We start from the raw sequence: 25,508 nt of genomic DNA, 5'->3' as shown, positions 1-25,508 counted from the left end.
TTAGTCTGTGATTGTCGTGAAAACCAGAACTTTGAGGCATTTCTCTGATAAAATATCCACTATTTGGTTTACTGATTGGTGCTTGTCGTTCAAGACTTCTCCTAAAGTTCATCTTTTGACGCATTATGGTTTTTGCATTAAGTGCTTGACCAAGTTTGTGAAATGCATTTGTCATACATTGTGTCCCAAGGTTTCCGTATTGGCATACCGAATATTTTTGAGTGTAGCTCGGCTTTCCTATAAAGTTGTTCCATCCCTTTTCTCCATTCAAGGGGAAATGTTTAGGTTGTTAAGAAACATAAGTGGTTTCTGTTCTAAGAGTTGCAGCGCCGCAATTATCCATTGAGCAGTGCCTTTTTGCTTTCATTTTTTTAGAGTGTGCAGTGTGTAGAGTGTGTTTTGATTTGAAGGCCAACTGTATCATCCCAAACAATCCCCTTTGAGAGCCCCGTAAATGTATACTACCCAGCAGCATTTGACCAGTGAACCTTTTCCATTGTGTTGTACTTCTGAAGTTGAACCATAATGATTTGTGGAACTAAACACATTTCCAATTGAGATCACTTGTGTTTGGAACACAAATATATCTTCAAGTATCAATTGGTGTACAATTTCGTCTACAGCCAACGCTTTAGTGAAAAATGTCACAAAGTATTCGACCGTTGTTTGCTGATATCTGCCTCACCTTTTGTTAACGTCAATAAAAAAGTCAGTGAAAAGAAACTCCGCTGACCTGATTTCAGCAAGTATCAAAGGATTTTCTCTTGAAGTCTTGCCACACAGGATGAGGCGGGTGAGAACAAAAACAGTGACGTTAAATTAAATTGATTGTTATTTTTTTGTTTTGTTTTGGATTTTTACTGACTTGTTAACTTCTGCTTATACTTGTATGACAATTAAAATGTTCCCCAAATCATTGCCTGTGCCTACGTTGTTTTCTGGAGTGAATTATTCCACTACACTTGAAGCTCGATTTAATAGTTGGAGGGCTTGTCTGTTCGAGCTGATTGTCCCTTTCATTGTAATACTTTTTTTTACATGGCCTAAAAATACCCAATATACAATTAAATAATTGTTACCTACAATTTCCAGTACAGTCCAAATTGTTAAAAAAAAAAAACTTACCTCGTTGCTGTAAACGACTATCACGATTTCGAAACCGACAATACAGTGCATTTGGAAAGTATTTTTTCCCTCAAAATTCTGCACACAACACGCCATTATGACAATGTGAAAAAAACATGGTTCAGGAAGGCACACACCTCTCTGTATAAGGTCCCACAGTGTGCATGTCAGAGCACAAACCAAGCATGAAGCCAAAGGAATTGTCTGTAGATCTCCAACACAGGGTTTTTTTTTAGGCATATATTTGGGGAAGAGTACAGAATAATCTCTGCTGCTTTGAAGGTTCCAATGGGCACACTGGCCTCCATCATCGGTAAATGTAAGAGTTTGTAAATCAGCAGGACTCTTCCAAGAGCTGGCCGTCCGTCTAAACTGAGCAATTGGTGGAGGAGTTTTAGTCAGGTGACCAAGAAAGCAATGGTCACTCTGTCAGAGCTCCAGTGATCCCCTGTAGAGGGTGGAGAAGCTTCCAGAAAGACATCTCTGCAGCACTCCACCAATAAGGCCTGCATGATAGAGTGACCAAGTGGAAGCACATGGCAGCCCACCTGGAGTGAGCCAAAAGGCAACTAAAGGGGTCTCAGACCATGACAATGAAAATACTTTGGTCTGATGAGTCAAAGATTCAAGTCTCTGGCCCATGTTTGGAAGAAAACGGGCACAGTGAAGCACAGTGGTGACAGCATCATGAAGCGGGAAGTATTCCCAGTGGAAAGAACTGGGAAAGTTGTCATGAATGAGGGAACGATGAATGTAGCAATGTACAGAGACCTCCTGGATGAAAACTGGGGCGAAGGTTTGCTTTCCAATACGACTATGACTCTAAGCACGCAGCCAATAAAACGAAGGAGTGGCACTGGAAAAAGCCAGACTTAAATCTGATCGAACATATCTGGAGACATCTGAAAATGGCGGCACACTGACGGCAGGAGGTTGAGAGGTGCTGCGAAGAGTAATGGGCGAATCTGTCCGAAGATAAGCGGGCCAAGCTTGTGGCATCATATACAATATTCACACAGACTTGAGGCTGTTGTGTTAGTTTTCTTCTTTTTAACTAAGTGCAAAAAAAAAAAGTTGGAAAAACTGTTGTTAGATTGGAGTTCGTTCCTCTTTATAATGGGAAATATTGTTCAGCGGACACTGTATTTGCTATGGTGTCTATTTTATGTTTGGTTTGGCAATTCTAACGGTTGCTTCCTCAATGAAACAAAAGTGCATGTTCTAATGTCTCTTGTTTGTGATTGTCTCCATCCAGTGTCATCACCAACGTAAAAGAGTGGCAATACTTTAAAGAACTTACTAAAACACCGACTTCGCTGGAGGAGGACATGTTCCACTTGGAGGAAGGAGCTCCAGGGCCCAAAGTTTACCTCCGACCTAAGGAGAGTGTTCATATTCCGCTCAAATACCAAAGCTTCCTGTGCGACCACAATGTGACTACTCAGGTAAAGTTGAGAGCAAATGTTTCCAATTTAGATATTTGGTGTTATTCTTCTAAAACATGTCAGAACTCATTATTTGCATGGCATTTTATGACATTGGATTGTATTCATGTGTCATGTTTATTAGTTCATGAACATATTCTTGCTGGTCACAACGTAGAATGAGTCCAAATGTAAAGGCTGAATCAAAGAAATTGTGCTTTTCCAAGAATGTTGATTAAAAAGTCAAACTATGTGCAGTGCTCAATATGGAAAAAAAGGTTTCAGCAAAATCCAACTTTTTTTTTTTAAGTAATTTGTATTAACTCATTCACTACATGCCGAGTAAAAAAAAAAAAAATGGATCTTTGACGTCTTTAGCCGTCAATGGCTGTAAATGAGTTAATCATTCAAAATACGCTCAACATGTGAAAAAGGACATTCTACAGTATACCAAATATCGACAATATTATTTGGTCATTTTGAAATAATGCATTGCTTGTTGATTGTCTTTATCTCATCAAAATGCATTGAAAATATTTGAAATATTAAGATTAGTTTCACAAGTCATTCTGCCCTTTCGCAGAGGTATTTATTTAACAATGCATCAGGCTTTACTTTTTTTGTTTGCAGTGAGGTGCGTCTGCACTTCAATATAATGGTTGCTAATATTTTGCTCGGGTTCAAGACCATGCGTGGGGGGAAAACATTTTAAACAGCTCTCCGTTACCAGCACAATAATAAACACAGTGAAAAGCCGAATGCCCCTGCGGTTGTGCAGTCAACATTTCAGCATCAGGAAAAATCTGCCTCTTAAAATAAATGGATCAATACCATCATCAAGTGTGATGCCATGTGAGTCCCAAAAGCATCAAAGGATTAACGCTCTGCATGCATTTTCTCTTTTGTTTGGCTTTTTGCGGAAGGCACATGAACTAAGCAGCATCACAACATGTTATAACGTGTCAAAGTTAGTTAGTTATTTTTTTCATTTTATTATTCCTCTTAACATGGGGTAGCTTATTTTTATGTGCAGACAATGTTTCTTTTGACAGTGCATGTGTCATTAATTCAGGTAAGTTTGTTTCCAAGCAAAGTGTACTTGTTGGCCCTTAAATTATTACATTTTATAATATTAAGTGAATATCCCTGTGAGAGTAAAAACTGATGATTAATATTTTCTAGTCAGTTTTTTTTTAGTGCAGCTTTTTTAGTGAGTTGTGCAAGTGTACCTCATATTCTATCCAATTTGATTTTGCCCTTTAGGCTTTTTGATGTGAGAACCCAGTGGGAGATGGGAAGTGTAATTGAAATTCACTCATATGTCATTACAGCTTAATAAAGCTAGTAAACACGTACTGACACTCGATAGTAGATGCCAAAAGGACAAACTGGCTATCAAATCCTCATGCTCTCATCTCTTGTTTGTGATCGTTTGCGTTTCTTTTTCTCTGGCTCGAGGTGCAAAATGCAAGCTATCCGGGCGCACTCGTTCTCATTTGAGCCTGACAGATGATCAATTTTGATAAGCATTCTGTGTCTTATCATATCCTCCCAGGGGCCGAGCTTCGTACCTCCAAGCAAAAGTTCGAATGTGGCTAAGAAGATTCCGTCCAATATAGTTGCTGCCAAAACCATCAAGGTAATGCGTGTGTGCTATTGTGCTCAAGATCTTCTCGCTGCCGAGGATCATGTTTACCTCCTATCTGATTTTATTCTCAGCTGCAAGAATTCTAAGACGGAACTTCTTGCAGTGTGTTGCCTCCTCCCTCTCCTCTCCTCTCCTCTCCTCTCCGCCGCCGCTCCTGCTGCTTTGAAGTGCCAACTATTTCAAAAGTTACACTAGCAAGACAACTGAGGGTGTCGAGCAAAATTATACGCTAGAAATCAAGTTTATCTTGTTTATCTTACTGAACTTTTTACTTTTTTTTATTTTTTTTTTTTTATCTCTGACTGGAAATGACAGGCTTAAGCGTTAAAGTGCCTCTAAAAGGAGGACAGTTTGACACGTCTGGCTAATCTAGTTAAATGAAGCATGCACGCTAAGTATGGCTGAAGTTTCCCATTTCACACACCGTTAATAATACGTAAGAAGTTGAGAGGAGCCAGAAACAATGTCAATATAGTACATTTCTATTGGATGAACTTGCAATAAGACCGTGTGATTTCTTTTTTTTTAATCTTGTGATGTAATTTACTGTGCAGCCGCGTCGTGTTACTGCTGTCAGCAATAATTATTTCTGCTACATGAGATTGCATTGGAAGCTGTAGTTTATCCTGCTCTCTTAGGAAGGGGGAGCAAATTTAAGCCTGTTTCATGAGATGTTAAACGCTTAAAAAGTGTTCATATTCACCTGATGTACTAATCTGCAAACACGTTGTTTGTCTATAATGTGCCTTGTGATTGAATGGTGACCAGTTCAAAGTGGACACCGCTTCTCGGTGGCTTCTGGTCTGGCATCGACTCCAGCTCACCCATGACACTGAACCAAAAAAGCAGTTTAGAAAATGGCCGTAGTCCGAGTAGCCATATTTTTTGTGTTGAGTACGCTACCCATTCTCATTGCCCTATTCCATGAAATCATTACCCAGCTTTCCAATAGCTGCTTTGCCGTTTGTCTCGGTGTCAGAACTGCTCCACCATGCAAAGAAAAACAAACCTGAATCACGTGGGGGTGAACAAGGTCATGTCTGAGTCAAACATACGTCCTGTTCAAATTGACAGACTGTCAGGTTGCCAGCTTTGGTCCCACTGTCAGTCAGGACATCACCATCGCCTCACATGGTCAGCGCAGGCGTGCAAATCTGATACATCAGTCATTTACTCAGCTGCTGTTTGGCGATAAATCAATTGCTGTCAGTTTGAGACTCAATAACAAAATATGGAATGTCATATTTTGGTGGAAATCTTTTATCCGGCTGGGATGAAGGGCCTCCCCAAAAGCAGCATGTTATATTTGACTTCTTACTAAATGTGAATAATATGTTTCAGATATCTGCGATGCACCTGCAATGCAAACGTGCACATTGAATATAGCGTTATATCCAGAAGAAAGCCATTCGTGACATAACCGAAATACGCCAATCATTGACGTATACATAACCGCGTTAGATCAAGCCACAAAAATAAACATAATAAAAAGTAAATGTTAACCTCTGACAAACATTTAAAATGTAAAATTAGATCCTATAATAATTATTCATTCTTGGCCGACATGAGAGTACATCATTCATTAAAATATATGTTTCCAGACGGCGGCCAGTTCACTTTTGGCAAACTCAATGCATTTATTTTATTTATTTTTTTATAATTATTTTTATTTCGTTACTTTTCAATTTGCTATTATTTTTGACTCGGATGTTGTTACCTCTGCCCGATGTTGGCGCTTTTCTATTTCTTGACTCGCAGGTTGAGCGTCTGCGCACGGAAGTTGTTTCATCCGTGTAAGCAGAGTTGTGTCTGGTTTAAAACACAACTACCCTAAATTACCAAAAGGTATTTTCTTTGGCTTATTCAAAAGAGTAAAATGTCCAGAATTTACTGAAATAGAGGGCGTTGACATTGAAGCATTTTATAATGATTTCTTAAACAAAAAGTGTTGGCTGTTGAAAATATAACACACCTACACACACACACATTGTAACGAAATCAACTAACGTCATTCTTTTTCCAGGTTTCATTCAAATCCGAAAATGGTGACCCAATAGCCATCTGCCAGGTGATCGTGGAGCCATCGCCTCACATTGTCGATCAAACATTCCGACTTTATCACCCGGAACTGACTTTCCTCAAGAAGGCCATCCGCTTGCCACCCTGGCACTCACTCTCTGGTAGCAAAGATTACTCCTCAACACTTTTTAATGTATTACTGTTTACCGTCGCAATTTTCAAGTCAGTGCATTTTATGAAGCCCTTTATCGGAAAAGAAAGCATATTTAGTAACTTGAATCAGTCCTCAAAATGCATACTTGCGCACCTCACAATAAGGCAGTTAAACATATGACTGATTTTATTTGCAATTAAATTGACAAATTCTGAATTGCAACAGTTTTCAGAATGTTTATCCGGAGTTACGTTGGGTGAACATTTTACTTTTGCATATTTATTCTTGCATAATTTTGAGGCGCTATTTTAATGAATGCCCTTTAAACATTAGAGCAAAATTAACATTTCCTGTCGTGTATTTTAACTTCACGGCTGCACTTTGAGGATCTTTAACTCAAATTTGCATTACATCACACTCACAGTCCTAAGAAACAAGGCACCAGCAGTACGGAATTTTCATACAATACAATTCGAAACAACGGTGTACACTAATTCATTGTGCAGCACTGTGGAATTTAGATTGGAAAAAAAAGTACTGTGCACTCCATAATTATTGGCCGCTCTGGTTAAGATGTGTTAAACACTTAAAAATAAATTCCATTTTCATGGTAGAATCACATTCTCATACTGAAAATTGTAGAAATGGTTCACTCGACACAGAATCCCGCCTTGGACATGTCCGTCCCCAGACCACAACTCTTGCAAAACTTGCGTGCATGAGTGAGCTTAAAATGAGAGTGCAGATGAGAGGACACAGCTCGCTTGGACGATTTAGAGAGATTGCGCAAAGAGGAATGCTCGACAATTCCTCTACCTGTATTCTCCTATTATGTGAAAGGTTCTAGAAGAAAATGAGGTGCTGTTTTATTGGCAAAATGGGAATGATGCTAATAATTTCATGTGAAATAATTATTTCATTTTTTTTTCTTTTGAATTTTGGTCTGATATTATTTTGAGGGGAAAAAAAAGGTTTTTTTTTTTTTATTTTATTTTATTTTTTTTTATTTTTATTTTTTTTTAGATGCTAGTGAACACATTTTGACCAGGGGTGCCAATATTTATCGAGGGGAGTGTATATTTAGTGGAGTCAATACAGCGTCAGTTAAATTATTTCTTTGAGATCAGCTTTACATACTTTCTATTCTTTCGTTTGAGTCCTAAATGTATGTTTTAGTACTAAAGTGACTACTCTAGTCAAATTCCTTGTGTTTTTTTTTTTTTTATGATACATTGTCTATAAAGGTTGTTCTGAGTCTACACTTGTGCACTATTGTGCCGTTTTTCAAATAATCTTTCTTTTCAATGCTTGAAGCAGTTGGAGACACGGGTGCCGAGACTCACGTTTCTGTGCGCTGCAGTGACCCAAACATCATCTGTCAAATGGTGGTGAGAGAAAGACTTCCTTTCCACTTTATAGAAATGTCTCAGCCCACAATAATGTAAGCAGGGGATTAATTACTAAACTCATAGCTTCAGCACCATCCTTTGTTTAAGGGCAGAGTGCTATTCCAGCATTCTTTGTCATGAATTGAGTACCTTTTTTGAAGCACAAAGAAGGCTCGAGTCTTTACCCAGTTGAATGCTTTTAACATGCTTGTCTGTGTTTTATGGTAATTTCTGCCCGCTTATTTTCCTCCTTACTTTTACCCATTTATTAGTTTTGCTCTGTCACTTAGGTGCCAGGAGAGCCTCAGGATGTGTACTTGAAAGTACCCGGAAATCCGAGTCCCAACGTCAAAATGTTCTTTGTGATGGTTTTCACGTAAGTAATTTAAAAAATCTATATTGATATTAAAGAGTGTCTATTTTATGAATGCACTGCAAAATCAGGTTCTATTAAGACAACAATTCTCAATTGAGTTTTTTTTCACTGTCAGTGGGAAAATATGTTAACGTGTTTGCAATTGTGGTCTGACGGAGCATTTTAATCAAGTATGGTTTTAGAGAGAATGTATTGTTGCTTATTTATACATCACTGATGACTTTTGACAAGAGGTCACAAATGTATTTGAACCATGTTCACATTTTGTGTTTAAAACGAGTTGAGAAAACAAGACTAAAGGGGAGTAAGATATATTTTGAGTTTGGCTTTGAAATCTGATTTAAATAGTACCTTGGACTTCCTTATATAACTATTGAATCTATTTCATTCATTTTGTTAAAGATTCAACAGCAATCAAAAATGTCCTTTAGAATGGTCGTATTGGATCCTGATTATTTTATTGACCACCCCTCGAGTACAAATCTGCATCTCAATGCAGTGTCTTTCATGTGGAAGTTTTACGGTGGAACATTTTGAACAAAAAGGACAGTCTTGCTCAGCGTCCAAATTCCCGAATGACTTAAAGCATCTTCCAAATGAATCGGAATGCTCTTTAAGGGCTGTAGTCACGGTGCAGTGCTGAGTATGTGACTGCATCACCTCCCACTCACAGCTCTCAGTCTCAGCTCAAGCCGCTGAGACTTGAATTCCCTTCGCCTCAGCAGTGGGAGGAAGATGATGACGATGATAATGATGATGAGGATGAAGGCGGTGATGATGGTGGCAGTATTGGCTGATCATTAAAATGCAAGTGCACTCATAGATCAGCCTCCCTCATCTTTGACCTCTTCATGTCTCCGAGGAGTGAGGGTGGTGGGGATGCTTTATTTTGCCGCATTTGTTCCTGATGATGTTCTCTCGCCATAGTGATCAGTGGATGGCTGCCCCCTCGCAGATCTGGCAGGTTTACGTGCATTTCATGGAACGGGTGGATGTCAGCTGCATCACTGGCCAACGGAGTTGTCAATCAGTGGTGCTGAGGGGGAGGCAGTCTGCTCGCAAGGTCAAGTGTTTCTCATCACATCCCCAGGAGATTGAGGTACAGCGCCAGTTTGTAAATTTAGTGCCTCGAAAGTTACACTATCACTCTCATTTGACTCTGGTCCCAGTTTATTATGTGCAGTACATTGGGTTCTCTGCCTGTAATTCTTACTTAGAGCATCCGCACAGGATGATTCAAGTTCAACCTAGAAAACTTTATATTTCCCAGATATATTATATAGATTTCCGTTATTACAAACCAATATTTGGTTTTGAGTTTTATAGCTACTTCCATGTACTATTAGAAAACTACTTCGCTATGTTTAAAACTGCTTAGAAACAGCAGACGTTGGCCTTAATTCACGAACCAACACTATAACTACCGAGTGTACTATACCAAAAAAGTAAATAAGAAATCATGCACGTTAATTTGTTAGTTAAATAGTTTTTTCCTTTTTTTTTTAATTTTTTTATGGCCCTTTGTGAGCAAGTGTCAAACTCAAGGGTCGAGACCAGATTATTTTACATGGCCCGCAAAAGTAAATTATGTGCGTCAACGTTGCAAATGATCATCACTTTTACTAATGTTGAGCTATCGCAAGCATTTTTGTTACCCATCTTTTACATTTCAACAAACAATTACTAGTCTCCGATTTCAAAACTAGTTATTCATCAATTTCTTGTGTAAAGGTAGCAAAATGAATTTGCACCACTGACCTAGCGATTCCCACAAAATCATAGTAACAGCCAACGAAAAGCATCTACAGTGAACCCTCGGTTATCGCGGTTAATGGGGACCGAGACCACCCGCGAAAACTGAAAATCCGCGAAGTAGCGGCGCACCTTCAAAAATGCTTAAAAAAAAAAAGTGCGAAGTAGCGGCGCACCTTCAAAAATGCTTAAAAAAAAAATATATATATATATATATATATACGGGTAGAGAGAGAGAGAGTGAAATTCATGTTATAACAAAAAAACAAAACAAATTATTATTAAAACTTATTTTTTTATTCCCCAGCCATTATTTTTGTATTTATTCAATTACTTCTTTTTGTATTTATTTAATTACTTCGACTTTTACCTGCTGGTACGTCGTCCGGTGTGCCCTGTGAAATGAAAGGTGGCATTCTTCATTTATTTATTTATTCATTCATAACTGACAGCCTCGCGCTCCGCTCATGCCCGGGCGGAAGTTGTTCCTCTTCGGCTTAACTGCCACGCACGCCGGCCGGTCTCCTCCGGAGCTCTCGCACGGTCCCGAACGGAGCGAAATGTCGCCGCGCTCGAGCCCGGGCGGAGGTTGTTCCTCTTCGGCTTAACTGCCACGCACGCCGGCCGGAGCTCTGGTACGGTCCGAACCGCGCGAAACGTCGCCCCAAATTGTGCCCGGGGGAACGTGCTCTTCTCCGTCCACTCTCCTCTTCGCCCACGCTCTTCTTCGGCGCACGCCGGCCGTCTAACCGCTCCACCGCCCCGTCGTGCCGCTCGGCGAAACTACAATGCCCCCAAATATTTTTTAGACCCGCGAAAGGTGAACCGCGAAGTAGCGAGGGTTCACTGTATTCCCTTTCAAAACAGATTTTTAAGTTATTATCCAACTACAGTGACTGCTTTTCTTGTAAAACATCACCATATGTGTCTCAAAGTTGGTCCAGTGCAAAGTCTGCATTTTGCCACAAAAGGTCCAAATAGCCGCATGTGTGCTTGCGCCACCCGGTTGGCAATCCTGGAATAGCTTGAGCCCATGCCAAAATGGCTTCACCACCATCTTGGAGATTGTTTTTCCATTCTGACCTAAATCCACTGCCCAAAGTTTTTGGAGTGAGCTTTGAGTATCATTTGGCAGGAGAAGCCTTGCCTTGCAGCGTTTATGGTTTTGTGTCTGCGTGAGTGTGCCGAAATCCTGTGCGTCTTTGAGTAGACTGCCTACCTGTTCTCATTAAGCGGATGGTGTCTCTAGAAAATGTTTTTCAGGCAGATGGAGAGTATGAACCATGAAGCACAGTGAAAAACTGGCACGCATTGCTGCACTTTTGGACGGCAGCTGCTCATTAATAGATGGAGCATCATCACGCTGCCAGTGTTGGTGTTGTCTCTTTCTTGCGTTTCTTCTCATCAAACACGTTCTAGCCTAATTATGCGGAAATGGAGCAGATTGTGGCATTTCCTGATGCTAAAAGTTTAGTAGATCACCGGACCTGATTGTCCCGTCTTGTATCTTTCGATTACACATACCACATTGTCTAGATTTGCTCGCCGAAGCCTGAACTTTTAATATTCCCTGACAGGACTGACATCGTTTCAAATTGCAATGTTTCCAAACATGGTGGTAAAGTGTGTAGCTTGGCTGCCCTGATATTGATAGTACTGACCTATTGGGAGCTGCACACACCTCTCACCATGCAGTGCCGCAATTGTGACTGTACAAACAAGTTGCCACATTGCTGTAGATGAGTGCAATCGTAATCAGCTTTTCATACTACAGCTAATCAGAGGAATTTTGCTTATCTGCAGGGTAAAACAGGCGAATAAAACTTGATGTGCTCGAAAAAAAAATGATTGTAATTTTGGAATCAGGAGACCAATTTTAGTTTTAATCAACATAAAAATCTAACTCAACAGGATTGCTTTTTTTCCCCAAAATTGTTTCTACAGTAATAAATAACTTCTCTTTGCAGCATATCTTCCATGTTTCTGGGGTGTGTTGACATTTTGATATTTTCATGTTGTCTCTTTTCGCATTATGTTTTGGTTCCCTTCTGAACTCTAATAAGAACACTGTGCTTTAGCCGCTTTTCCTCTGCCGGAACGAGTTGCAGAGGGCAGCTTTTACATTCTGTTACAGAGGTTAGGCAAAGTTAGGTGAGGTTAGGCAGGTTAATTAGCCCAAGTGAAGTTTGTCTGAATTTGTCTCTGAAATGAAAAGTATGTATTTCATTTTTCATTTATTTAGTATTCCCAAATCACATTGTTGTTATTTTGCATTCAAATCTAAACTTTACAAAATTTGGCGATGTTTTTCGTTCTGCAATGATGCTATTTATATTATTGTTAAAATGGGTAATTAAGAGATTAGGCTTTACTGTGCAGTGATGACACTTTGATATGAGATCCTCCATCCTAATGAAATCAAAACAAAACTGCTCAATATTATCTTGCACTTTACAAACATACAAACAAAAAAGAATCAATATTTTTGCATGATTGCCTACATACCATTTGGTTTGAATAAGTCATATATTTCTCACTCCAAGCCCAAATAAATGTGTATAGCTTGTTAAAAATAAAGTCATGTGATTGAATTATCACGCATGCATCCAGCACCGATACAGGATGTATTTTCCTTGAAGAAATAGAATACGGCCTGGAAAAAAAACCAAAAAAAAAACGACAGATGTATTTTTAAAAGATTCCAGCATATGCATCACAGTGGCTGCTTTGATGTGACTCTCTGCAGGTTGAGTCGCTGTGGAACGTATCGAAGGAGTCTTATAAAACGGGATAAAACCTACCGCCTGAGAATAGTTTTGCTTTTCTCAACAGATTAAAAAGAAATAGAATGCGATGCAGTAATTCTCATACTCACATCCTGCTGCCTCTCCTTATATTTTTTTCCCTCGTTGATTATTCACCAGTTTCACTCATTGCCTGTCCTTCTTTTTTGCTCTTCCTTTATCCTGCTCATTGATTTGGTTGATTTTCAACACCGCCACTTATGTTATGTTTTTATAGGTGCTTTTTTTTTTTTTTTTTGCGGGTTTGTTTGCCTGCAATTGATTATGCAACCTGAATATTTTGTGGCATTTCCCCCAAAGATCATGTGGTTAGATTGTCCTGGTAATACGTACATTAGTGACACCATCAACATTATTAGAATATATACATATATATATATATATATATATATATATATATATATATATAATTACAATGTTATTAAACATAAACCTTTTCACGTTATAACATTTATATTATTATTCTAGTCTTTCAAATTGAATTTAATTCACTGAATTAGTATGCATTCTTATGCATCCATCCCGTTTTAATCCACATCTGCATTACTACGCTGCTACTTTTGTTTGAATGATGCTCCTCATCTCACTTCAACATATTTCTTTCTATTAAGATGCCATATGATGGAGCACAAAAACAGACAAAAAAATCTTCATAATTTTGCTATTGAGTGTTGTGCTTTTTTTTTTTTTTTTACTTTTACATTGTCCACAGGTCAACCCTGGAGGTGTTTTCCTGTTGCCCCCCGCAGGAGTGCAGGAGCTCCAGCTGAAGGTGCAACCATGGCGGGCAGGCAGTCGCTTCCTGTTTTTGAATGCAGTGGATGTGGAGCAGAGGCAGTTAGTCACCGCTTGGCTGCTATGCCTCAATGTCCACAGGCCTGTGCTGTCCAAGGTGAATTGATTAATGTAGCGTTCTTCCAGACACTCCGACAACACACCCTGCATGTTGTCCGCTTTCATCAGAAAACATGTCATCAAGTAAACATATTGACCTCATCAGATGACTGGGTCGCATTCTGTTGTTAGTTCTCAGGTTTACACAAGGATTACTCTGGAATCCGTCGAGTCAAAATGCCTTTTAAACGATGTGTACCGTTTTCGTTTAAATATTCATAGATATCCCAGAAACACGGAACACAAAGCAAACGTAGGTAATGACAGAACACAAATAAAGGAAAGAATACAGAAGATGTTGGAAAAGGGTTTGTTGACATGCTGAATATCTTTTTCTGGGTCTCTGCACTGGCAGGTAGTTTGCTGTGACTGTTCTATTAAATTCGTATGGAAAATTGTCTGTGCGTGCGTGTGCGTGTTGGTGTGTGTGCGGGGGTGTGTGTGTGTGTGTGTGTGCAGGCGTTTGAAGTATGTGTCCCAGTTAGCAGTGGTCGTGGCAGCTCCAAAAAAATCACCTACTCCAACCCTTACACCAGCAGCCGCACCTTCCTGCTACGGTCTGACCATCCGGATTTGCTCCAATTCAAAGAGGAGAAATTCCAGGTGAGATAAGGCGGGTAAATCTAGTCTGAATGGGCAAACATACCTTAAAAAAAATATTTATTTTTGCCCTATGAAATGTTTCAGATTTTAGATTATAGGCAGGGTATAAGATTAAATGCAATCTTTTGCACAATTCTTTCAATGAAAATAATCCATTCTATGATCAAACTACCAGCATTATAAAAATTGTATCAGCTGTACAGGACTTAAAAAAAAAAAAAAAAAGAGCATGAACTAAACGTAAAAAACATTACAATTTACACCAAAAGAAAAAAGCTTAATCCCAAGTGCGGTCATCATAAATGTAACAATATGTTCATGTCTTTAAAAAGGTCCATATGACATTATGTTTAGAGTCAAGCGTTTCGGTGCAACTTTGAGGTGATTTCTACAATTTTATTTAGTCCAATTCCTAATTGTACAACCTCCGGGGCCCTCCACCTTAAGAATCTTGCGTGTTTGATCTTTACCCCCCCACCTCCCAATTGTGATGCGTAATTTCCTGTCAAACCACTTCAATATTTTAACATGCATCTTTTTAATAGCGGGTCTTTGATAAGGTAGCGGTTCATTGGCGTGACTTGAGTACAGGTAGCACAGGTTGAGTTGCCACTTAGTGACATTGGGTGACATTCTGTCTCTAGATGTGAGTGTATGTTTTCTCCCTTACACCCAAAGTCAGCTGGGAGAGGCTCCAGCTCCTCTCCACCCTTAACAGCATAAGTGCTCCAGGAAATGGAGGGATGGATGGATGAATTGTCATAATAGTTAATCATCTTCATTAACATTTCTTTTAAAAACAGACATTTAACTCACTCACTGCCATTGACGGCTAAAGACGTCTAAATTTTAACTTTTTTTTTTTTTACTCGGCTGGTAGCGAATGAGTTAATAAAGACAGGACCTGATGATGTCAAGAGAATGACCGAACGTGAGTGGCAAATGCTGACAAATGCAGCAGAAAAAGATAAATAAATGACCATTTTTACTGAAAACCGAGTTGTAGTATTTCCTAACAGCGATACGTGTACAGTATATGACAGCTTCACTCCAGTTTCTAACGTTGAGTCTTCAAAAACACGGAAGCATGAAACAAATAATGATTCTCTCATTATGAAGGAAAATGAGTAAAAGCCTATTGGAGTCACACACAAGTAGGAGTCATTGCTGTTATTGCAGCCCTTTTGATGAGATGTGATAAAAGGGAAAAACAAATGACAAAACCTATTAACAATAAAACCAGTGAGATGCAATGGGAGTCTTTTCCACATAAACTATTAAGGTGCGACGCTGCTCCTGTCCAAGACCACACGGCATCATTTAGCCTGAGGGAGGGGGGTGGGCCCTTTGTTTTATTTCATATTGTTAGCAACGCTCCAGGTGTCTAATAAAGCATGAAGACCGCCAGCAGCATTTTGCAATTGTGGGGATACTTTGCTTCCCTTTTCATATGACTTGTGATAATGAAACACATTTTCTGCTGGGAAAGCGCAGCAGAGATCAATACTGATAAGCTTTTGGGGGATATAAATCCTCCAAATAGACCCATTTATCTGTCACATGATATAATACAGAAGAGAACCCGATTGATTGAATTACTGGGAAGAAGCATAAACGGAACAATGAAGGAAAATTGGGCACATGGGATTGCAGAAGTTGAAAACAAAGAAAAAAAATACTAGATGGATGGATGGATAGATAGTACCACTTATTCTCTGTCGGGTTGTGAGTCGGTGTGCTGGAGCTGACTTTGCGAAAGAGACGTGGCACACCCCGAACAGGTCGTCAGGCCACATACTTTATGGACCAGGCATGTCCGAAGTCCGGCCCGCGGGCAAATTGCGGCTCATGTTCAAAGTTCAACCAGCCCACAGCCTCTGGCGTGAAATTAATAAGGTATGGCGTGTTAGCTCTGTTAACCACGTTAGAAAATATTGCAGCATGACCCTTGTGTGACCTTTTCCAGAGCATTTCTAAAATGGAGTGTGTAGCAAAGCTATAGACTGTTAAAGCACAGTTAGGGGTGCCAGTGAGGGTTTGAAAACTCAGTTCGGGTTCCCAGCCAGGATTTTAACGACTGGAGTCAAGAGGACGAGATTTCTTTCTTTTTCCTTGTTGCAAACATTTTCACCTGAGCCAATCTGGCTCCTTTTGCAAACATTTTGGACACCCTTGACCTTTTACAAGCTGTGATTGATCAAATATGTAAATTGCATGCCGAGATCACGGTTGCAGCTCTCTCGGTTTTTTCAATCACCCACGGCTCACTTCTCATCAGTGCTTACTTTCTTCTCGACTCAGAATCTCAACCTGCAGCTGCGCAGTTTAGCAATCTAGTGATCCTTGCAGACAGTTGACTCAGCCAGCGATTTTCTCAGCATGGCCAATGTGATGTGGCACAAACATGGCGACCCCAAGGGTCCTAATTTCGTCCATCCTCACATTTTGTAGCGTGCTCGTCCTCATTAGGGTTGCAGGTGAGCATAATCTTATACTAGCTGACTTTTGGCTCTGGTCCAGAAATATTTCACTCAATGTAAATAAAGTGGTTTTCATATAAATAATAATAACAAATAAATCATAAACTAATAAATGTGATTGGGACTTCTGTCGTTGAGAAACTAATCTGAACAATCAGCAATTTAAAAGAGTGTTCTCTTGTTTTTTTTCTTTCAACTGGAAAGTTCTGCGAGAAATTATTCAGAATATGAAGTTATTTAAATGAGAAATGCTGTTTTGAAAGTCAATTCAATCCAAACTTCCGCGCCAAATCTCTTAATTTCTTTTCACGGCTAACGCTACAGACATCCTGAAAGGTTTCCTTGAAAAGCAATGAAATAGCTTTTGAGTTAGTGACGAGCGCCCAAACGAATGCAGGCGGGGGCATCTCATTCCTTTATTTCAGATTTTGTGCTTAGTGAACAAGGTGTGCCATTTTGTTGATTGCTAACTGCGACGCCTACCCAACGTACACACTACCACGTCGCCTCGGAAAGGAAGGCAGTCGGCCACTGTGTGAGGCGACCATGTGTGATATGACGGGTCCAAATGTGGAGCGTCTAGTCATCTCCGACCAGCTGTGAGAAAGTGCTGATAGTCACTCGTATGTGCGCTTCCCAGGAGCACATTTATTGCACTTTGAAAAGCGTGTGGCCCCACGTTGTACTCTCTGCTTGGAGAATCTCTCCAGTGTGTCTGAGAGTGTCAGTGCATAACCGTGTCCTTGCTCTCGCCTGCACTTTCTATTTCTGCTCTTCAAACTTAAACATCAGAGTACAGCACGCTTCTCTTGGGCCAGCCTCTTGTATTTATTGCCTCAGAGGAGGAATAAATCTTTATTTTATGTACCATTTCCTCTCTGCAATGTCACTCATTTGAAATTCAAAGTTGTTGTAGGTTTGTGAGCGCTTTACTTGTCATTCATTTTCGTGTGACGACACGACCAACAAGTATTTTAAAGGTTATATTTGCCGTGACGTGTAGTTGTCTTAACGATAGTGGATCAGCTGGTACATATATTTTTTTTTAAATGAAGTATGCTTTATAATATTTAGGTATTTCTCCCGTGATCAATTTGTCTAATTTTTTTTTCTTCGATGAGTGAATGTATTTTTATCCCACAGAGGTTTGATTATTTTAGTCGTATCAGCTACTGCTGATCTGCTTTAGTCCAAAAAACAATAGTCCAAAATGTTCAGAGTCTCCCATCCTATATATCAATTAATTGCCTGTTAATTTGCCGCATATTCAATGAAAGATGGAATTTAGTCAAATATTTTAGTCAATAATTATACCTTGACTTACAGGTGCAATTTTATTACTATTGATAGTTATGAGCTGCCAACCACTTATTCATTATTGGTTTCATTCCTCCTCTGAATGATGACTATCCTTTTAACACATCAGGAGGCGTTTCATTTCTTATGTACTGCCAACAATCATGGATTACTTGCTTGAAAAGGGAGAGAAAAGTTTTCTTTCCCTTTTGGAGAGACACAGTTTCATCAGCTCGTTGTTTGTTGTGTTTGCTGCTCAGCTTGATGGGGGAGAAAGTTACACCATCGGACTGCGCTTTGCCCCCAGCCAGAGTGCAGGTTCAGTGGAGATCCTGGTCTACGTGAACAACCTGGAGGAGAAGACGGAGGAAACTTTCTGCGTGAAGGTCATTTACTCATGAAACAGTGGTTGTGTGATATGTCTGCTCTAGTTTTTCTACCGAAAATATATAATTTTGTACTTTCTATACGGGTCTTTGTTTTCTATTGTGTATTTTTAAAAGTTGGCCAATTAGTTGCTCTACGAATGGACAAGAGTGGGATTTATTTTTGTGCTGACCTAATGAGGCTTCCTGAAATAAATCAAACCTTGACAAACGCGACTTTATCGTCTCGGCTTCACTGTCTTTGTCCCCAGCTTAGCATTTTTCCTCTTTTGAGGTGTCCGGCCATTGTGCACGACACTTCATGACAGTTCATCCCCAACCATCAGGAAGTGCGCTGAGGGTGAAAGCAATAACATTTTATCGACTTTAATTACCCGGCAAGCCCTCTTCAATGCCTCTTTATAGTCGGGTTTTAATCTAACACAAGCCAGGGGTCCGTGCCCCCCTCACCTCCCAAACAATTTATCCTCATCATGCCATTATTAGATGCACTGCCATCACGGGGGTATGATGCTTTTACGTGAGAAGAACAATGCTCCCTTCGCTCTTGCTGTGTCTTGCACAGAGAGAACGGCGTGCACATTGTGTTAGATAACAGCCCGTTACACAATCCCCTCCGCCCCCTCCTGTCTCGTTTTCTCTCTCATTAGAATGCAGGCAGCAAACTAAGCTTTGAGCGCACCAGCGAAGGCTAATAAAATGAAGATAACAGCTCAGTCGGGTACACTTCATCTTTACCTTCTCTAATATGTGGTCCGGTGCGAAATGTTCATTTTCCGATCTTTACATGGTGCTTCCACACAGTATCAAAGTTTTATGAGCAGAGAGCACTGAAGGCCTATTAGGGGTACAGTGTTTAACATAAATCATTAATCTTATTACGCACATAAATTATGATACTTCTCTAAAATAATATATGTTACAGTAAATCAGGTGAAGTTAAATCATTAGTTTAAAACTAACTAATAGGACTAGAATAAAAAAATAGACTCAAGACTGAACAGAACGCCTCCACACTTTGCATCTGAGTGACTGTTTACGGGCTTGGGTAGGTTGATTGTAATTGCATGGGGTCATTTAATTGGGGTGAGGCCCACATTTGTCTTACGGAGATTTACGGTGACCACGCATCTATTAGTAGAGGAGGAAAACATTTTTTACCATCACACATTAGACTTAGACTCACTGTTGACTCAAGAATCTCAGTAAAGCACAAAGCCCAAGTGTCTCACTGAAATGTCTCACTAAATGCAAAAACACTCAGTTCAGTGCAACAATGTAATAGTCACTGTTGACAATTTGTAATGATGTCAATATTTTCACAAAAGATAACATATTTCAAGATGACTTGTGTATTTTTTTAATCAGTTTCTATTTTTATTTGAAATTAAGGTCAAGGCTCAAAATAAGCAGTTTAGCACTGGAGTTTGAGATCCAAAATTTGCGATGTGTGGCTCATGAAATAAAACAAAAATCTTTGCTAGGCTGCATCGCTCACGTTAACTACTGCGGGTAGTTTGAGGATGACGTGCATATCGGTGCTACATATGCTACACCAGCAAGCTAGCAACAAGCTTCGGCTGGCTTCCGTTGCTGCTAAACATGTTGCAAAGTCGTTCCAAAATCAGTAATTATAGCCTCCGTGGTGGTGAATAAGCGACATTTGTGATGAGTGTCATTCTGACAAAGGGAGAAGACATCCTTATCGCTTAGCTAACTTAAGGCTAGCACATTCAGCACTGGAATTAAGTGCTTGGATGATGGATTCCATTTTTTACAGATGTCTCTCTGGAACCGTGTTGAAGCGGAGAACATCTGACCACACAATTCCAGGCAGATTCAAAAGTGGCTGGGCCGTGAAGAGAAAATATATTCGCTAAACAGAACCACAAACGGAAATGGATTACGCTCCGTTGTACGTCAGCCAGGAGAAGTGGCCTTCCTGCTTAAAAGTATATCAATATTATAAAAAATATTTATAATATCAGTCATGATATTTCTTTACTTTTAGAATAAATTCCTGAGTTTTGATTTAGACTTTTTAGGTCTGCACAATAAAATTTCTCAGAATTACATTAGAGTTGATCTTTTTTGTTTAGTTTTTTTTGTTGAAAGACAAATAAATACAATTTGCAGCTACGCACAAAGTGAAGAAATAAACACTTTTGATCCTTTAAAAATAAAAAAAGAAAACCAATTGTTCATTTGTTATAAAAACATTCCACTATTGATGACTCATACATTTTATAAATAGCAGATTAAACACTTTTATTCCCCCCGCTGACGTCATATCTGTTCTTGTTGTTGTCGCGACCAAGTTATTTCACCATGATGGATTCTACAGGTGTCTCACGCTGTCTAACACGCCCCAGACACCCAGTTTCTCAGAGGAAGAAAAAAAAAAAAAACTAAAACAAATGAAAACCGTTGCACGTGCGCACCAAGAAAGGCGTGTGCAATTTCATTTTTCGGCTGCAAGTGGCAGTCTCGATTGGAAACTGAGAGAGAGTGCAGCTTTAACCTCTAAAAAAAAATTGCCCCACAAAATTAAAAAAAGGTTGCTTCTCAAATACAGTCACTGCTCACCCCTGCAAATTCACATAGCACATTTGAAATGAACTCTTGGCCTTTTTATCTGCTCATTGAAAGTGAAATAATGAGGGAATGACATCCGTAGCCATGATACAGCAAAGTGGCCAATTGCCCAGTTGCTTTTTGGCCCTTAAAAAGGTGGAAGCGCATATAAAATGTGTTGTAATTCGGATACTGTTCACCTGATTTGGATGTAAATACCCTTATATTTTAAAGTTCAATCTCTGCACTTAAAGCACTTCTTGATTCTTTCATTTCAAATTCATTGTCGTGTTGTACCGAGCGGGAATGCTGATAATTGTGTCAATGTCCCAATATTTATGGACCTGCCCATCCATTTTCATGCTTGCCACCTGAATAACAAACCAAAAAAGAAACCGTCTACTTCCCACTAGAGCACTAGTTGCCACCAAATCCCAAGCAATGCAGAAAATAATGCTTTGTATTGAGAATACTCCACGCCCTGAAAGATGCTCAGCCACTGTTAAGCAATGCAAGTGCATTTCTGGTGATAAATGGGTTGCTGTTCTCTCTTCCAGTAGTGTTTTTTGTTGTCAAAAGCAGAGTAATTGCCTGTCCCAAAGTGCAACCCTCAGTCGCGCCAGCATGGTTGCGCTCTCAGCAAGGTCCAGGACATTTCAGATCACGTTCTAAGTGTTGCGAGTCCAGTCACTGTCTGGGAAGAGGACGGGGGCAGACTCCTTGTGTACGTTCACCCCCACCATCTTATATCAACCCCCCCCCCCCCTTCCGTATCCCCCAACTGTCTGCTCACCTTGTTAGTGCAGGGCTCCTTCCTGTCAAGCAGTACAGAGAGGAGGTGGACTGGACCGGTGCGTCTTATTGCCCTCATGCGGTGCAAAACCACACTTCACCTCCCTGATGACCTCCAGCTACCATCCAAGTACGTGCAACAAATCACACACACCCTCACACAAACACACACACACACACACGCACACAATGATTGAAGGGCATCTGAGTATGTCTAGGTGACTGCTGGCGTATGTGTGATGAGCACCCCTGCAGGTGTGGGAGAGCTTTGTAACGTGTAGCCAGCTCTGCTTCTCATTAATGCAATGAATACAAATGTTTACAAAATTTACAAAGGCTGACTTTATAAAAATCATGTTAAAGAAAAAAAAAACGAAAACAATGTGCTAGTTTTAACACATTTATTACACACATACTGACAAGAATCCTCCACCATCATGCTGCTTGACTTGATTACGCAACAAAAACGCTGCCCTAAAGTCCCCCCTATTGTGTGTTTTAAATGTAATTCCTTAACTCATTCACTACCAACTGAGTAAAAAAAAAAAAGACGTATTTAGCCGTCAATGGTATTGAATGAGTTAACAGAGGTGTGACAAGAGTATTGTTGTGTGCAGCCAGTTCCCAGCTGTCTTTGCCACTCCCATTGACAGGCAAGACATCGATCGCCATGGCGCTGATTTTTAAACATTCATTTAATACCGAGCGGCGAGGCGTGACAAAGGCACAATGTGGCCGCCTTGAAATGGCTGTGAGTTGAGCAACAAGTGGGCAGGCAACATGCTCCCTAAAGCCAAACAGTCACATCAGCTTTGAGAACTCCTACGAATACACTCTGGTTCTCTGCCTGGCAGGCCTAAGTGTTCATCAAAAATGAGGCAGAGGTTTTATTCATCCATCCATTTTCCGAACCGATAAAAAGTGTATTAATTACTGTAAGCCACGGTAACATTCTGCTTAGTTTGGACATTAACAGCGTGCTTAATATAGAACAATAAAAAGCTGTGATTAAATTGGGATTCAATTAAAATGTATGATATGAGATGATTAGTACATTGTGTAAAGGAGGTTGCACGAGATGCAGACCTGAATGGAGTGCCCCATGTTTGATGAGCTTTGAGCCTCAGCCAACAGCCTGTTTTACTTCTGTCAAATTATAATTGAGTGAGTCAGTTTACAACTAAATGGTGGGCCACTCAAATGACACCAGTTCACATTAGTTTAAAATATTTCTTTTTTTTATCCTAAGCAAGCATGTGTTCTTGTCTGCTGCTGCTCCACCGGTGGGAGAAACTTGTGAACAATTATTTACGCTAATGTGTAAGAGTATTTAGGTTTTCAAAAAAAAAAAAAAGGCAGTCTCATAGGTTGGCTATTTACTAACACTGGTTAAAATAACAACAAATAAGATAGTCAAGTTAATAAAAATTACACATTTCAAAAGGTCAGTCAGTTTCATCCAAACATAACTGGTTATTTTATTTTTAATTTTTATAGAGAGAGAAATAACACAAAGTCAAATATTTTTTCAGAATTTCGGGGGTGCCAGTAGGTTATGAGAGATGAAAACAAAGTTCTTGTCTCTGACCTTGCCAACCAGTGCAGACAAACAACACGGGCCGTGTCAAAAGTTTTTCTTGAGAGTTCAAAAGCTATGCATCAGCAAATAACATTTGAATTTTATCAAAAAGTTAAATGGTAAATGGAGTACCCTAATCTAGCACTTTACAAAGTCATATCGCAGTTGACGCAACGTATCCACTCACAAAAAGGTTTTCCGTTTCAGTTTAAAATAATTTACCTTAATCTCCATGATCCGGCGCCAATGACAGAATCTTGGATTTTTAATTTTTTTTTTGTCTTTAGTCCCATTTTAAATCCTTTCCTGTTGTGCAGTACTCGCCTCGTCCTTGCTGGTGATAAGCTAGTTTGTCCCTCAGGTCCGGCATCCAACTTTGTGAACTCCCTTTCATTTTTTGCAAGGACGCCATGAGAGAGCATCAGCGAGGCGTTGATACACTCCCAAGACGGGTTTTATTGATTGACTGCTATCAGTTGAATTTAATGCTCATGAACTGGCCAACTATTCCCAAACAGGTGCCAATACTTCCGAGTGGAATGTATTGCAAGCGCAGCTTTCATGCACGTGCACTCCACACGTCGATACAACACACGTATGGAGACGTGAGTGCAACCCCAACATTCGTCTTTGACAACGACATCCTCTGATCTGCTCGAATTCAAAAGATCCTGATTTAGAGTTTGTTTTTCAACAGGTATGGCACAACTCAAGTCGACTCAGTACCGATTCATGCACATGCCAATTTATCTGCTTCTGGAGACTAAAGGATGGATGGCTGCAATTTGGAAACTCCTAATTTAAACAATGCACACTAAAAGAATCGTAATCCAAAATCGTTTCGAACCAGAATCGAAATGAGCAACCGGGATTGTTCGAATTCATATAATGTCCAACCCGATTGAACTATACTTAACAAAGGTACTGTAATGGATACAAAAAAAATTATTTATTTTTCTCATTTTTACCATGGATTGATAAATTGTGCACTATTTACCCTTAAACAACAAATGACCACGCCCACACATCCACTGTTTCAATAAATTCTTTCTTTTTTTTTTTTCTTCATTTAATCTATCAATATATCTTAACCGCGATGAAAAAAAAAAAGTAAAAATAATCAAACATGTTGGTGAAAACAAAAAGTGAAACTGGGCGAAGAAAGCAAAACAAAGGGAGAAGCAACTGTCTTGTTTTATCTTCGAGCTGAACGGCGGTCAGATTAGACACGACGTGCAAAAATCTCCAAAACAATTGAAATTCTATTACCTTGCTACCCATCTGAGAAAGACCTCCTTTGAGGCATTCTGGGGGAAACACAATGAGTGGAATTGCTGTGAGGGAACCTGCTATTTTGCGCACAACCACAGGGTAGAGGACAGATCGCCGTTCTCAGTAAACGGCAGCAAATTTCCAACAGTCATCGACTTTATATAATTTATTTATTTTTTTGCCTCCACAGTGAATAAAGGACCAAATCAGCTGTGTTACGCTGGTGTGGGCTGAGTCATACTTAAGACCTAGAAATTACAATTCCCTTAGAAATTGTGTTTGTGTGGTTGGAGATGCTTTTGCAGGGCTGAGATGCCTCCGAACTAAGGATTTTAAGGCTTAGTGCATCACAGCATAGCATAACAATTCTCAGATGTCATGCAAATATTTCTCCTTGGGGTTGTGAGCAGTGTCAGGTGCGATGAGCTGCGGCAAAATCTATCAAATGTCATAAGCGGTAAGTGCTTGGAATGAAAAAAGTAATAATGACTTTGTAGAATTATAAAATAGGAATCATGAGAATTAGCATGACATAGATAGCACTGCTTTAAATGCTTTTTGAGTTGTTAATATGGATCTAAGAATCCTTATCGGGGTCTTGCGTTTTTTTTTTTCATGTCCAAGTGAATGTTGTCTTGTCACACAAGTGTACATTTGGAAACGATGGTTTATTCAATGAATTTATATGACCTCTGTATGGGAACAGTTTAAGAAGCTTAATGAATCTGTCGAAGTCGCTAAGGTGTTTCTGCAAAGCGACCAATCAGTGGCCATTGCCCCACCTTGTATTCTACTGCGGGGGATAATTGCATCACATACTTCAAGGTGGTCTTCCTAATAATAATTGCGTCCTTTACAAATTTCTCTCCCTACCACATGGTTCTTTATCGGAGTCGCAGCCAGCACCTGTGCTGACCTCCGTAAATGAGCTGAATCGTATGA

At 39.7% G+C, this 25,508-nt stretch overlaps 1 protein-coding gene across 4 annotated transcripts in view; it reads left to right on the top strand.

The window, feature by feature from the left end:
* nphp4 (nephronophthisis 4) overlaps positions 1-18,565 on the top strand; it is a 126,576-nt gene extending 108,011 nt beyond the window's left edge. Inside the window, exons 21-29 of one of the 4 annotated variants that reach the window (XM_088291419.1) lie at positions 2,381-2,570; positions 4,105-4,188; positions 6,221-6,377; positions 7,688-7,755; positions 8,049-8,134; positions 9,062-9,233; positions 13,403-13,582; positions 14,044-14,187; positions 18,224-18,565. In XM_088291419.1, coding sequence (XP_088147545.1) covers positions 2,381-2,570; positions 4,105-4,188; positions 6,221-6,377; positions 7,688-7,755; positions 8,049-8,134; positions 9,062-9,233; positions 13,403-13,582; positions 14,044-14,187; positions 18,224-18,364 — 1,222 coding nt within the window. In that variant the 3' untranslated portion in view covers positions 18,365-18,565. Of the gene's footprint in view, positions 1-2,380; positions 2,571-4,104; positions 4,189-6,220; positions 6,378-7,684; positions 7,759-8,048; positions 8,135-9,061; positions 9,234-13,402; positions 13,583-14,043; positions 14,188-18,223 lie in introns of all 4 variants that reach the window. The other 3 variants (XM_088291417.1, XM_088291418.1, XM_088291416.1) reach the window with 3 other exon arrangements.
* The last annotated feature ends 6,943 nt before the right edge of the window (positions 18,566-25,508 follow it).

The sequence above is a fragment of the Idiotropiscis lumnitzeri genome, chromosome 3, assembly GCF_059441095.1.
Source record: "Idiotropiscis lumnitzeri isolate Australia: NSW breed Sydney's pygmy pipehorse chromosome 3, RoL_Ilum_1.0, whole genome shotgun sequence".
NCBI classification, from domain to species: Eukaryota; Metazoa; Chordata; class Actinopteri; order Syngnathiformes; family Syngnathidae; genus Idiotropiscis; species Idiotropiscis lumnitzeri.
Note: the sequence above shows the minus strand (reverse complement) of the source record. Positions and strands in the feature narration are given on the sequence as shown.